The sequence below is a fragment of the Aythya ferina genome (assembly GCF_964211825.1).
Source record: "Aythya ferina genome assembly, chromosome: 18".
NCBI lineage: Eukaryota > Metazoa > Chordata > Aves > Anseriformes > Anatidae > Aythya > Aythya ferina.
The window spans coordinates 7314790-7329858 of NC_140317.1; the positions used below are offsets into that span (position 1 = coordinate 7314790).

The 15069-nt window shown below is 47.2% G+C and overlaps 1 protein-coding gene across 12 annotated transcripts in view; it reads right to left on the bottom strand.

Annotated features, from left to right (window-relative positions):
* Nucleotides 1-15069, bottom strand: part of RAB11FIP4 (RAB11 family interacting protein 4) — a 119192-nt gene that overhangs the window by 6959 nt on the left and 97164 nt on the right. For 7 of the 12 annotated variants that reach the window (XM_084491961.1, XM_084491964.1, XM_084491971.1 and 4 more), the window contains 5 exons: nt 7756-7979; nt 4276-4467; nt 2612-2746; nt 1097-1132; nt 80-179 (listed from right to left, as the gene is read on the bottom strand). In XM_084491961.1, coding sequence (XP_084348087.1) covers nt 80-179; nt 1097-1132; nt 2612-2746; nt 4276-4467; nt 7756-7979 — 687 coding nt within the window. Of the gene's footprint in view, nt 1-79; nt 180-1096; nt 1133-2611; nt 2747-4275; nt 4468-7755; nt 7980-12722; nt 12808-15069 lie in introns of those variants that run through there. The other 5 variants (XM_084491967.1, XM_084491963.1, XM_084491968.1 and 2 more) reach the window with 2 other exon arrangements.

The following is a 15069-nucleotide window of genomic DNA, read 5'->3' on the forward strand; positions in this document are numbered from 1 at the left end:
AAGACAGCTTCCTCAATTGATATACATCTCCAGCAGGATTTGGTTAGGTACATTAATTGCAATACACACAGCTTCTTACCTTTTCAGTTATATCATTATCGCAGGAGTCTATACTGTCTCTGAACAGGTCTTCTGTGCTGCCATTACTGCTGCTGAAGTTGCTATTGTGGAAGAGCTGCCTGGAAAATCAGAAGGATAATTATTTTAGTTGAGGAAGGAGGAAAAGGAGTGTAGGTGCTGTCTTATAGCCTGGCTTTGCACTTACAACATCCAGTGCTAAAATTTGTGCTATCATTTCAATGACAATTACAACTGCTTAAGCACAACTCTTACAAGAGACTGGTAGATAAATGAAGTCATACTGAGCACAACCAATGACATTAGTTCCAGAGTGTGAGCTCTCTGTTCCTTTTGATAGGACCTGTCACCAGCATTAGCATTGTCTTAAACCTACTTAACTTTATTCACACTACATACCAAGTTACATTTGCTTTACTAGAAATTCCATGGTCACCACTGTGCACTGGTTGGTACATCTAATCTAGAAATTTTCATACAGTAAGAGCTTCTTTAAAAGAACAGGAGAACAAAAAAAAGAAATCTGAATCTCAGTTCCCAATACAGAATACATAATACTAGAGAGCATCTAAAATATTCTTGAAACTTACAGCCCTACCCAGTCCAGGGCTGGTTTACTAAGCCAAAGGAAGACCACAACTCTGTAGGTCCTTTTCAAAGCCATGCTCTTGCTATCCTCCGCATTTTAGCAACAAAACCAACAAAAAGTCCTGTACTACCAGGGTGAAAGAAGCAGTAGCTGGAATGATGGAATAACAATTTAAAGGAAAACAACTGGCAGACAACCAAGCAACTATCTGTGTTCTTCTCAGCAGAGCTCTTTCCAGTTCAGGGACCTGCTCCAAAACTAGAACTTCTCTATTCTGTAACACTGCTACCCAAATATAGGACCCTTTCCTTGAAAGCTTATTTTGCTTCACCAAATTTATTCCTCCTCTCTCCCCCTGCTCCCATTTATGGAATTGTTACAGTTGATTCCACAAGTATTCAGAAGAAAAAAAAAGTTAAAGACACTTACCTTCCAAAAGCTGTGCTTGATATTTTCCTGTTAGGGCTACAAAGATACAGAAGGCATGATATAGGAATTAAACACTTATTTGATCAGTGTTGAATTCAATCTCAGTTTAATCTTCAACTGAATTGCACAATGAAACATAATATTGATTTCTTAGTAGAAAAAAATAAAAAGGTTCCGTGAACAGTGTTCTTAGACAACTTAATCAAAATCTGCAGTTATTAACAATGTGAAGATGAGTGGAGCCACTAGTTACTGTGATCATTAATATGTCAATCTGCAAGTACTGTTATATTTAGCAGAAATTTGTCAGTGTAAATCAGAGTGAAGCTAACATTAGAAACATCACAAAAGAACATTGAGTTAGTGATGGATGTTTATGGGATTTCCAAATTTCAGATGATTTTATAAACAGATAGCTTATCCTTCATCATAATGCTTCCCAGCTCAGCACAGAAACTGAGATGTTCTCAATTTTTAGTTTTCTTTTGCATCTAAAGACTGGTATTATCCAAAGGAGGGACCAGATTCCAGACAAGAGCACTAGAACCAAATCAAAATATCCAGCTGCATCTCTTGACAAGATGCCACATCTCTAGGTGCACAGACGCACAGCTCTGTATCAGAGCACCACCCTCTTTCAGCCAGGTATGTACAACCTCACTCATAAAACTACCAAAAGTCTAGCCAGGCATGGTCTGGGTTTTAGCAGAGTCCTTGCTAGGGCAGGAACACTGTTCCTATCAAGTATGATGCTACTGTGTCATCAAAAGCAGCAGCTCTGAGCACTGTGCTCTGAGCCAAGGACTACATAGACAGGCGGGATTTATATTCAGTTTCCAGAGGGAGCTAGAAGCTCACCGAATAATCTCCTTCAAAAAACCCAGCTGATTGTTGGAAGTGCAGGATTCCTTCCAAGTGCTCAGCACAGCTTAGAAGTGGTTGGAGTAACAGGGATAGAAATGTAAGGAAAACTGAAATTACAAACAACCCTCAAAGACACTTCTGCCCTGGGATTCATCATTATTTCAAGTTCTCTTTAGGAGGAAAAAAACCCCACAAGACTGAAGCACTTCTGCTGACCAATGGCTTCATGAGAGGTATATGTAAAGTTATACACATTAGTTAAGGATCTGCCAAGATCACTTCTTCCTGGAGATAAACATAGTGCAGAGTTACGATCACCTAAGCAGTACTGCAGACCCCACTTCCTGGGAAAAAATCCTGGAAATATCACTCTCACTCTGTCATCAAAGAGCCCATTGGTTGAAATATTTAAGGCATAGACAGCATTAATACACTCAAGACAGGAAAATACTTATTACTTAATGAGGAACAGCACTTTTGTTCACGCAAGATGTCAAGGTCTGAATTTCTTACAGTTTTGCAAGAGAAACACAATGTGTGTAAGACTGAACGGGACACAGGGAAGCAGACAGCTTTTCTTCCTCCCCTCCTGCCAATAGATGGTTGTATTTCAAGGGAGCATTGCTAAAAGCAGTGCAATAGGCTGCTTACCTGTTTGCTTTCAAGTTTTTCAGCCTGGCTTCCAAATCGTTGAGCAGATTTATCTTTTTGCAGCACTGTGAGCAGTAAACATCCAGTAACTCGCTGTTATAAACATGCCTCATTTTTCGGGGTGTTTGGCCAGCACTGTTTGCAGGAAAGGAGAGAGATTACTGGCTATAGTAACCAACCCTGAGCAGGTTTTGCCTCTTGACTGTGTGTCAGAATCACAGATGAGGGACGTGGGGAACCACCTCTCACCACGGCCCATCTGTCTTAGAGGTGATGATGAGGAATGCTCGTTTAAGGGCAATTCTACCTGCCTGAATTCAGGCTTTCCAGAAGACACGTTCTGGGTATCAATGCAAAGAACCAGTTTGGGCAACTGGAGGAACAGCGCAAGATGCACAGAGCCCACATGATGCACGTAGCAAAAACAGCTACAGCAGTATGTTCACCTCAGCAGTGTCCCCCTCTCTCTTCTTGCCTATCTTGCCCCTGAGTGGCATGCAACCTGAAGGCTCCCTCGTCCAGGAGAAAGGCAGGAAGATAAAAACAGAGTGGTCTGGCAGGAAGAAATCACATGAAATCCCACAGATGGTAGGGCAGAGGGAACCCTGGAATGAGGAGGTAGGGCGAGGTGGACATAGGTCTAAAGAGGAGATAACAGTAGCTCTTGGCATGATAAAGGGAAAATAAACTGAAATATACATAAAAAAAAAAAGACCAATTGTGGCATGAAATGCACAGAGCCCCAGGAATGGAAAGGACTACATAAGCTTGAGAAAAGGAAGGATTCAGGACACAAGCCATTATCATGAAAGGGCAGCACAGAGGGATGCTGGCTGTGCATGCATCGTGATAGCAGCAGTGAGGCTAGATCGTGGAGGTCCATGAAACACAGGGTGGCACGCCAGGGTTGCATGTGGAACAGTGAGATGCAGTGAGCTTGTCAGCAATCAAGCACAAGACCTTCATGCACTAGTGATTCAAGCAGACAAATCCTAGTCTTCAACATGCTTGGCTCTTCCCCAACCCTGCTCACCCACTCCCTTGCTTGGAGAAAGATTTTAAATCAGCAACTGGCTTGGTCATAGGACATAAAAGCTACTGAGTGTGGTTGCATCCAGGAACTGGTGGACTGTGGTGGCATTTCCAGCTCCTAACAGACAGCAACTACTTGCTTATGTTCTCCAAGACATTCAAAGTCAATACGGATGCTTGTTTCACACCAGCCTGTCTGTATATATAGAACTTCATCTTACAAGATAATATTAAGGATTTGCAGTATTAAAACGCTAAGGAGAAACAGCTCTCTCGCAGATCTTCTCTCCATTGCACCAAGGCTCGTGCATAGCACTAAGCTGGTATCTGACTTACAGCAGGTAACTTCCAGTACTAACCCCTAACTGTGATATCTGCTGCTTGCAATCGGAAGAAAACTCTACAAGCAGAGCAGCACAGTTATTTCAGCAGAACCCAACAGCAGCAACCAGAAACAATGTATTTACAGTAACTCTGATAATCAAGTAATTTGTCAATCGGAGGGCAGAAAATGAACTAATAGTTTGCTTTTAAGGCAAGTCTGTGTTACCACTGGAAATTCTGTTATGGTCACCCAGGCTCAGAGAAGAACAAAAAGAAGTGAAAAAACTTGTTAACGAATAAGGAGCAACCTGGAAGATACAGATGAGCCAAGGTCAGAGTAGGCGTTGGTTCTGGTCTCATCATCAGGGCATGGGCTACTGGGAGTGAAATCCACATCATCTCCTTCCCCATAGTCTTCAAACTGTTCTTCATTACTGATCAGAGAGGCAGTGGAGTAAGTGGAGAGGTCGGATGCTGCAGAAGGGTTGTGAGGACTTGACCTGAAACAAGAGGTCAAAACGTCTGGAGAGCCGACTTTGATAGCATCTCACCTCACATGGAGCCTTCCACCTTTTTAGTTTGTCCCCTCATTTGAAGTTGTAGTCCACTTAACAACTGAAGTGATAAGTGTACCTGATGTCCATTTTTCATGGTGACTTAAAAGACAAATGCATGAGAACCTACAAACGAGCTACCTGTGAGACGGGTTTGTATCGACACCAGCCAATGCAGTTTAATAGTACAGCTTGGCAATCCTCAGCCACCATTTCCACATGGTGAAGGCTGCTGCTCATGGGCCTTCAGCTGATGCAGGAACTGTACAGACATCTCCAAAATGCATGGGGCAGTGAAAGGGATGCGTACAAGACTGAGGCAGCTGCTGTATTCCACAACCAGCTCCCAGTAATCTCCATAAACCCTCTCTCCCACCCTATGAACTTCAGCCACTCTCTTTTGTGTGGCCAGAAACACCTTCAGCTCATTACGTGCCAGACGAGCTGGGAATGAGAGTCACAAAAACCAGAGATGTTGCCTACCCAAGGCTGGATCCCAGCCCTTCCTTCCATCATGACAAAATGCATCTTTCAGAGGAGACACGGACCCCAAGAATCGACTGCTTTGTTACCACAGAATTACCCAAGATAGCGCCAAACAGGTAGGGAATGGCAGGACCATGACCTAAGAGTGAGAGCAGCCATGCAGGTACACAGACCTGTGCAAGGATCAGCAGAGCCAGGCAGCCCAAAGCAGCTGGCAGAGCACACCACGACCAACACACCACAACCAACATGCCTGCTGCAGGGACAGTAGCTCCCAGCTAAGACTGACCTCCAGCAGCTCACGGACATCATCTCCTTGGTGTCTTTTCTGAACCTGCCTTGAGCCTCCTAACTGTGCCCTGCACTTTCCGGCAACAGGGAGATTCCTCTTCCTGTAATGCTGTGCTGGGGAGCTGTAAACAAGAGCCTCAACCACGTTGCTTTGGTGGTTGGCACAAACATTATTTGTATATCTCCTCCCTTCAAAAGCAATTAGTAGAAGAGGAAGCCAGCCAGCATTACACATGTATGCTCTTTTGTTGCTCCTGTTTTGAGGAGATCCATTTAAACCTGCACCTCATTTACCTAACTTATGCTAACAGAAACTATAGCAAGTCAAGCCTGGCACATTATCAAAGGATGAAGATCATGAAAGATAGGAATGCTCATCTAGAAATAGAACAGACTTTCATCTAACAAGGTTCCTTGGCTAGGAGACGGCTTAGTGAGAAGCTTGACACATCACACTATCATCTATTCATAAAGAGCTGCTGTGCCACAGGCGTACTATGCATTGATGAAGATTTTGGGCAACTACAATCTGCGTAATTACAACTGCTGTGTTTTCATCTCAGTGTTGTTGCACTAAACCAATTTAGGAAGACGCTCCTCATAACACTTCCACCAAGGTTGGAGGCTGACGACGAGGCCTCAGTTGGGATGATAACATATAACTGTCAATAAAATCCACATTCCTGCACAGACAGTCCTTGAACAGTACCACTTGCTAACAGACTGCGGTTCAGCAGCCTGTTTTCCCTAATGCTTGGCTAAGTCTTACAATTATCCTTTCTTATTTCTCTTATGGCAGCTACGCTACAGTCAGTCACCACTGCTGGGCTTGGCAGTGTCGCTTAGAACTTCTCATTGATAAGCTCTGCCAAACTCTAAGCTGCTTGGGTTGAAACAGGCCATGGCCAGGATGCATCCTGAATTCGTAGCCAGCCTCAGACTGGAAACTTTCTAGGAGTTGCTCGGTCATTTTCAAGGGAGTTGCTAAAAGCAGCTGGTTTTCTCATTCTAACAGTTTCTAAAGGAAGCTTTCAGAGTGTGTGTGTGTGTTTTTAAAGCTACTTTCTGTTCTTCAGAGCAGGACTTTGCCAAGTGCTGACACACAACTGATGCACAACCCACCTGCTTCTGCAACAAGAAGGTATCTGGGTTTAGCCAAGGCAGAAACCTCTCTCGTTACTTCTAACACAAGAGCACGAAGCTTCCCAAATTTACCAAAGCTAAGTAGGCCTTGAAGGATAAAGCAAGATTTTTTAGTAGGAGCAGTGCAGCTTTTAGTACTTCCCAGCTTACCCAGATGGGAATTGTACAGGATGTACAAAGTTCCATCCCATCCTCATTCACAATTACGAATTCCCCCCTGAATTATGCAGTTTGGAGGAAAGATACTCATTTCAAAAGCAATATGGGTAAAAGTGAGCCACTGCAAGGGTAGGTGCTTAGAGAGAACTGGGAATGGCAAAGTAAGAAAAGTTTGATAAAGAGATGATGAAAACTGGAGTTAGCTTAGCAAAGTCTCTGGAGCTGCTAGGGCATGTGGGAGAAGGCCAGATCTCAGCTAGCTGAGGAGCTCAGGAGAGCAGGAATGAGGCTGAAAGGAAAAGGAGAGCACCCAATTAGGCCCAGGAGAGAGGACAACTGCCCAAGCAAGGAAAGAAGCTCAAGAGGCACAAACCAAGAGGACAAGCCAAAAATAATGAAGAAAGGGCAGAGGCTTGTAAAGCAAGCCCAGGAGAGCTCTGTCCTGTGCAACTCCATTAGCTCAGTGGAAAGCAGGATTAAACCAGATTGGGTCCCTTCCCCTACAAGTCAGCGTTTAACAGCATCCCTGGGTACATACCTGTAAAGAGTCAAGTTAGGATTACTGAGACACTCTTGTGTTAACAGCAAGCTACGGTTACACACGCACATGGCAGGACACCCTGTGTTAAATGCTGGTTACTGTTGAACACTAATGACCATGGAAAATTAGAAATACAGAATTAATTTGGTACATGGAGTCACAAAGCAGGTCAGCAGCGCCCGTACCTTCGGATACCCAGACATACAAAAGGCTAAAGCAACATCCTCCACATTGTGCTATGTTGTGGAAAGTATTTGGTTCAACTCCAGCACGTAAAGGGCAGTAACACAGAAGATCCTAAGTTTGGGGGGATGACAAAAAAGTGATCCTTTCTGGAAATGGACAGCCCAACATTTTCACTTCAACACATGACACAGAAGTTCCATGAGTGTTCACAGAACACACCAAAAGAAGCCAGGGCTGAGACTGTCTAAGCCACTTAGAGGCTCTGGACATCTATCACCCTTATATTTTAAAAGGATATCAAGTTTCTAAATCCCTCAGGCATCCTCAGCCTCCTTCTGGAAGGATTAGTCAAATAAAGGCTTCTTCTGTCCTGGTTCTTTTACAAATGCCTCACAACAGAGCTGCCATGGGGCAAAACCACCACTCACTTGTCACCAGGCAGGAACAAGCCACCAAGCACACCATCCTTCTCCTCAATCCGACACACGTCGGAGGCCTCTGAGCTCTGGGCACTCTCGATGGCACTGTCCATGTCAGACTCATGGTGAACCTCTTGCTGTGCTAGCGTCATCGTGTCGTCATCAGGAAAGAGCTCCGACTCGCTGTAGGCACCTTCGCTGTCCAGGTAGGCACAGTCCTGGATTTCACCACCCTGGCAAAAGAAGAATTGGGAAGCAATTCAGATCATCCCCCAAGGCAGCTAAGAGGATACAGGGGAAGCAGTAACCCACCCTCTGGATGCCCTAATAAGCATGAGTGGTATTAAAGCAATAAAACAAAAAGCTTGACCTGCTTTTCAAAGGCCAGATCCTGCAAGCCCCTAGGGCAGCTTGCACCTTCCACATAGGGTTTGAACACTGCCCCGACCTGCTGTCTCTTCCACAGGAGAGATGCAAGACCCAGTTATAACATGCAGTCAATTTTGGCCTAATTCACTGTCAAAACGCAGAGTTAATAAATATCCTCAAAGGGTTTTTAATCTGAGAAGAAGCATCCTTTGTAAGAAGCTTACCGCAGGACCAACTCTCAGTTACTTCACCCTTCGTGTATTATCAATTAAACAAAAGCAACCCAGATAAGTGTAGCACCTTACTCTGTCTTCACAGGTGGGCAAAAATCTGTATTTTGGAAGGGGGGGGAAGTCAGCAGGTGTTAAAACATTGCCACCACCAACCAAGACTTACCAGGAATCAAAGACACGAGAGAGTGGCAGGAGGGCAGTGGGTAGTGTTAAGGAAAAGCCCCCAAAAGCCCCAAAGAGCACAAAGCCATCTGTTCCTTCTTCCTGGAACCAGTCTTAATTAAGTACCAGCTAAAGTAAGACGTCATCCTTATTGCTGCAACACTTCCCTGTTGCTGCTCGTCCCCTCCCTCCCTCCCCTTCTTGCCCCATGAACATTCACAATAGTCAGGACAAGCTGCTTTGTGTTTTCTTCTCCTTGAGGGACAAACAGAAAAATCTTAATTGAAAAAATAAAGCCTAACATTTTGCTCTGTCCTCTGTCTGATACATGGCAGCACAGTACTGCTTTGGCAGTTCCCATCCAGCGAGACAACTCGCTCAGGGCTCGGCAGCAGCTCACGCAAATGCTCTGACTCTGAGCCCCGCTCCAAAGCTCACCTGCTCGCTCCACAGGCAGCCCCACCACTGAACTACTGCCAGCAAGTTAAGGCTTAGTTTACTGGCACAAGTAACGAAGCATTTCATTCACAGAAATAGCCCGTATTTAGGTCCATCTGTCCTCCTGCCCTGTTCCTTCTGAGGAATCCCACGGCAGCGGCAGCCTGGCACCGCCGGCAGCACCAGCTGCCCTCCTGGCAAGCACGCTTGCTGGGACGCTGTTACAGAGGGGCTGCTGGCAGTGCCATGGCTTCAGGCAGTCCCCTGCAGCCTCTGAGCACCCCCATGCTAGTGCCACGGGGATTAAAACCCCTGTTACAGCACTTGTGGTACTCAGCGCCAGTGACACCAATTTTTCTTAGTGTTTTTTCCACCTCAGCACGGGAGGAGTCAGCCAGAGGCTGCAGCTTTCTGAGATCTGCAACAACTGCTACTGAAATGCAGGTCTCATTTTTCATGTTTTCCTGAAATATTTGTATGACTGTGAAAACTCCTAGCACACTGATGATTAAGAAATTCCAGAGCATCCTCACTTGCTCAAGAAGCCTAATTAACTAATGAACATCTGAGCAGCCAAAAGGACAGCTTTACCTGCAGTGGTTGGATCTCCAGACAGGCACCCAGAGCAAATATCTGGATGCTTTTCTAGCTGACTTCTCAACAGGTCTTTCAGGTACACAGTGACACCAGTGAGACACTCCAGCACCGTACAGGGCTGAGCCCACGTACACACGCCTTCTCTCCCTTTTCAGGGTCAGCCTTAGCAAGCTTGAAACATTCCCTCGGTACCATTCCAAGACACGTCCAAAGGGTTTTACTCTTGGTCTATCCACGTGGTATTTCCTGGAGCCTCATTGCCTCATGCAGTCAAATTTCCAGCTCTGAGCCACCACCACACCTTTGGCGTGGGCACAAGCCCTCCTCCGCAGGGAGCTGGCAGCTTGGATGCCGACCGCCCTGATCCTGCTGCTCTTCAGCACATCTTCTGACCCGCACCTTGCACCCTCAGAAGTGAGAAGGGGCAATCACAATTCTTTGCGAAGTGCCTGGGGATTTACAAACTGCACAAGCAGTAAGACCTTTTTAATAGGTATTGGAAAAGTAAAGATTGTTAAGAGCAATTGAGATGTTTCAGCAGTATCCAGGAGAGTTTATTTACTCTAACATTTCCCTTAAGTGTTCTGCTTTGTGCTAAGCCCCAGAGGCACAGAGCTCCCATTTCTCTTTAAAAAATTAATGCAATTAAGCCCTGACTGCCATTATGGAATTGCACCAGCTGGTAAAAATCTGATCCAAGATGGGCAGAGAGGCACGGAGCACACAGCAGATCCCTGAAGTACGGGTCTGCAAATCAAGGGAGGAGAGAAAGAAAGGACTCCTGCACAGCCCTCCCTCCCCATCAGCACATCTTTTCTGGAGTCTTTACAGCAGACAAATCTCACTGGTATTAAACAAATTAACACAAGGAAGTAAAGGTCAAAAAGAGCACAAAAGACTATTCTCGTTCCCTGTAGGTACCATCACGCTTGCTTTTTCTAATAATAGCATCCTAGATGCTCTTAAAAAAAAAAAAAAGTCCATTAGCAATTAAATGTGCAGTGTCATCTATAAAGACCAAGGGCTCACTTTTCTTCCCTGTCACTTTCTGCCAACCTAGCCATCATGTATTGACTGGTGTTAGAGTTGTGAACCATAGCTACAGCACAGATCACAGTGTCCCCATGCCGGTTGGTACCATCCTTTCTTTTTCAAAGCCTTATCGTTCTGCTCCTAAACATTCACTTCTGAGCCCCATGGAAAAAAAAAAAAAAAAAAAAAAAAAAAGTTATTTGAGGCAGTGACCCACCTAAGCCCGAACACCTGCTTTACAGCCAGTGAAATGCCTCACTGCCTGCATTGGAAGCCCTCCTGGAAGCCAGTCCTCCTCGTACCTCCTCCTAGTACCGGCCCTCTCCGAGTACCTGGAAGCCAAAGCACTGAGGGCCTCTGCTTGGGCACACACCCAGACCTTCCAAAGTGAGCAGCATGACAAAACGCAGCCCTGCCAGGAAGGCTCAGCTCCAGCTGATTTACATCTAGGTGCTTGAGGTCCTTGCTTCAGCAAGCCGTGCACAACATGGACCAGAAACAGCCACTGTGGGGCTGAAGCCTACGTGATCATTTTCTGTGGGTACAATCTATGTGCTCAGCTATTAAGCACTCGGAGATCAAGACAAAGAACCACCAGTAATAACGTGGTGTTTCCAGGCATGAGGATCTCTCCGATGTGCACAGAAATCCTGTAAAGCAGGGGACGTGGGCAGCACCAAGGCTTGCTTGGTGAAACCAGCCTTAAGTGCAGCTGTCCCCGTTACACAGGTACGCGGCCATAGGAAGTTTTCCTTCTGTGGCCTAAATTACCAGCAGAAGAATAATCTTTAAAGCAAGTACAACAGGTTAAGAAAGCCTCTAGTATGAGAAGTCACAAGTGGGGCATGTCACTACCAACAATACACCGGCATCCACGCTTTGCTGACTAAGGCTGCAAGACATTTATTTAAAGGGGCAATTGTTCAGCGATCATAGGTTCTCACAGCACCTAGTTTCAGTGCTGCTGGCTAGGTGTGGTCTGTAAACAGCTTGTGCTAAGGGAACAAAACTCCTCCTTAAAAAAAAAAAAAAAAAAAAAGAGGCCAAACGCACCATTTACGGTCTCAATTTACTCCTTCATGTGTAGGTACCTACAGGATTTCATGTCCCAAATTAGAGCTTGCCAAGACCCAACATTATTCAGGTAGCCTTAAAAGAGCTGGTGTGAACCTAAGCAGTATGTTAAAGTTTAGGAGACACCTCTGTCCTGAGTCACTTGCTCCGAGTGCACATGCATAACCTGAAACCAGTAGGAGAAAGCAGATCTGACACCCTAAATATGAATCACTGCGTTTCTTGTTCTCCTGGGCAGCTCCCTTCTTCCTCAGCTGAGTCAAAAGAGATTAAATTGTTGCGCTTATTATCTTGAAATATTCACATTAAAAAAATAAAACAGCACCAACACAACAACACTGGGTAGCACTAAAGCAGCAAGTCCTTTGCACTTTAACTGGATGCTCAAGATGTCTCCAAGTGCTCCACAGGCAGCAGGCCAGGCGCTCGTACAGCGACTGCTGAATATTCAGCAACAGTTTGCTCTATAGAAGCACCTGCTGCCCGAAGATCTGAGGCCACTTCACAGTAACTAATGAATTCCCTTCCTCGAGAGAGGCAATTGTGTGGCCGCATTGAAGCCAGATGAGTAAGCACAGCCTGCCTTCACGCAGCCACCCCGACCAGAAGCAGGAGCCAGAAGCTGGTGATTTCCATGGGCTAAAATTTCCCAGTTAAAATTCGCTCGCACCACGGCCAAATCACCAGCACCTCTGATGGACTCCCACACACCGCTCCAGAGCCAGCAGGGAAGATGAGATGATCCAAGCCTCCCCCCACTGGGTGATTCAACTGGCAGGAGCCAGAACCACCACAAACACCACCACAAATAAGAAGTGCCTCGTGCACTTCCCTCACCAGGATCGTGTCCCTCCCCTGCACCCTTCGGCCAAGCTGAATCCATTAGCCATGGGACAGATGAAAGCCTGGTGTCCCTGCACCCTCCTCTTCCAGTTTCTTCCCAGCAGAAGCGCAGGAAAAGTCCCCCAGCAGAGCTGGAAGGGAAGAGGTGCCACATGGAAGTGTGCCAGGCTCAGAGAAAACACCACTTACTGTCACCCATCCACCATGGAGAAAGTCCCAGGCACTCACCTCTATGTAAGCAGCCACTGCAGTGGGAGCGCTCTTCTAATCACCAGGTAAGGAAGAAGGGCGTGAGGCGTTTCTCACCAACGAATCTAGAAGCACACCACTCCCATACAAACGGTTGCGTATTTACTTGACATTGGCTATAACTGCAGCACAGGTTCCTCCCCCAGCCTATTTCCCTTTCAGCGCTCGGGCAGAGGCTGGGAGGTGCCAACACATCCCTTGATCTGACTGGGAAGGGGACAAACTACGTAGAGGAAAATGCCACAACACTACATCAGACCACGCCACTGCGCCGGCACCCACGAGGAAGCTGCCGACTCTCGCCCACGCGGCTGTGGCTGAGCACAAGGCTTGGGGCAGCCCCACGCCTCCTGCTGCGACGTGCAAAGAGCTGCACGTTTCCCCAAATAGCTGAGGGTTTGACACCTCTCAGAGGGCTCAACATCAGAGTGCAGAGGATGGCTGTTTTACTAAGCTGCTCAAGTAAGAAGCTGCTTCAGGGCCACCCCTCAGTTTGTTCACTGCAATAGTTCCACCCAGCTGTTCAGTTACTCCAGTCTGATTCTTGAAGCCCCATTTAAGGCAAAACTTCACGTGCTCCTGCTGTGGGCATTGCAAGGGATTTCTGTTGCAGATTTGTTCTTGAGATCTAAATCTAGCATGGAGTGCAGGACAGCATCCTGGAAAGCTGGGCCCAGGCTCTGGCAAGCCATGCATGTGCTGCAGCGTGCTGCCAGCCTCTGTAGGGTAACATTAGGATCTCATACAGCCGTGCAATTTATGGACAGCAGGGTTGGACTGCATGCCTGAGCTTCAGCCTCTGGGCTGTTGACACTGACCCACATGAGCAGAGGCTGGGAAGGGCTGCTTTGTGCGGTGGGTGGGAAGCCCATGCTGATGCACCCTGCTGAGGAGAGGAGAGGGGCAGCGCGTGTGGCTGGAGCCAGGCTGGGAGGAGGCAGGGCTGTTTACACTCCGCCACCTGTCACGTTAATTGGCCGTAATGGACGTGCCAGCCCTCATCACCACGCACAGGGTCTAGATCCAAGCGCTCCTCTTCACAGGTCATCGCTAATGCTCTGGAAGTCTTAACATTAAAAGACTTCAGCAGACAGATAATTTCATCCTCCAAAGAAACCAATATAAAAAAGGCTCTTTCCCAGTACTTTGAAGCTGCAGCCCATCGCTCCCTGGGCTGCTTCTCCCTGCTGGGCTATCACAGGCTCATCAGTCCTCGCTGCAGGTTCAAAGCACGGAGCGTCCCTTTGCAGAAGAAAACATCCCAGCCTGCAGCATTAGGAGCAGAAGTACAATCCCCCCACCTTCAGCATGGATGGGGCCAGCACATCAGCTGCAGAGTTCAGAACAAAACCACCAAACCATTTGGCACCTTGCTCCTATACTCATCAGGGTGCTTTTAGCTCCGGGCTGCAGGGCAGCTCTCATTCTCCTTCACACAGCCAAAAAAACAGAAGTGTGAAGTGGCACCATGCTGCTATGCTGGTTGCTGCCACAAACGTCACTTGGAAACTCCCAAGGTAACCACTCCAGAAAGAGCAGGGATGAGACCTAATCATCCAGAGAAGTCCCTGGTAACATCTCTAGTGTGAAACGCTGTCTGTGCAAGCTGCTAACCCCTGCTGCCTGGTGCCACAGGCCCTCCAACAGAGCCACCTGCTGGGACAGCCCACGGCAAGAGCCCCCCTTAAACCTCCAGCCCAGGGACAAAGGCAGCTCTGCTGATGGGAGCTGGGGTGGACTCAGCACCACCTCTGCAGCACACAGCAGGGTGCTGCAGCCCCTGGTTTGAGAAGCGCTGCTCTACACCTCCAGAAACAGCTCGTGGCATTTGTCATGCTGCAAGTAATAAGCGTGACATAATTAGCCCTCTTGAGAAGTCTCTGCCTTGAGATGAGGTAGCTCAATTTGCCAAGGCAGAACAGCAGTAACCGGGAGGGAGCACACAACGCTCTTCTTGGGGACCGTTTCTGGGGCCGATGCTCAGGCCTGCCCTGCAGCCACGGTGCCAGCGAGGCCAGCACCAGGACACTGCCAGCCGTGCCACTTACTGTTAACATCGGCATGGACAGTTGGTGACAAAATTAGAGGCCACCACGCCCTGGGCACCACGTGGCCAACCACAGGGCACGGTCATAGCACTCCTCGTGCGCAGGCACCGCGGAGCTGCAGCTCAAAGCTAGCAGACAGAAAGGGTCAGAGGCGAGCTCAGATTGGGCTATTTTGAAGCAATTCCAGAAGTGAGCACATCTGCTACGTCAGAGAGCTGGAAGCTGCTTGCAAAGAAGTGTCTTTAGCACAAGTAGTTGCTTTGCAGTTCAGTTCCTTA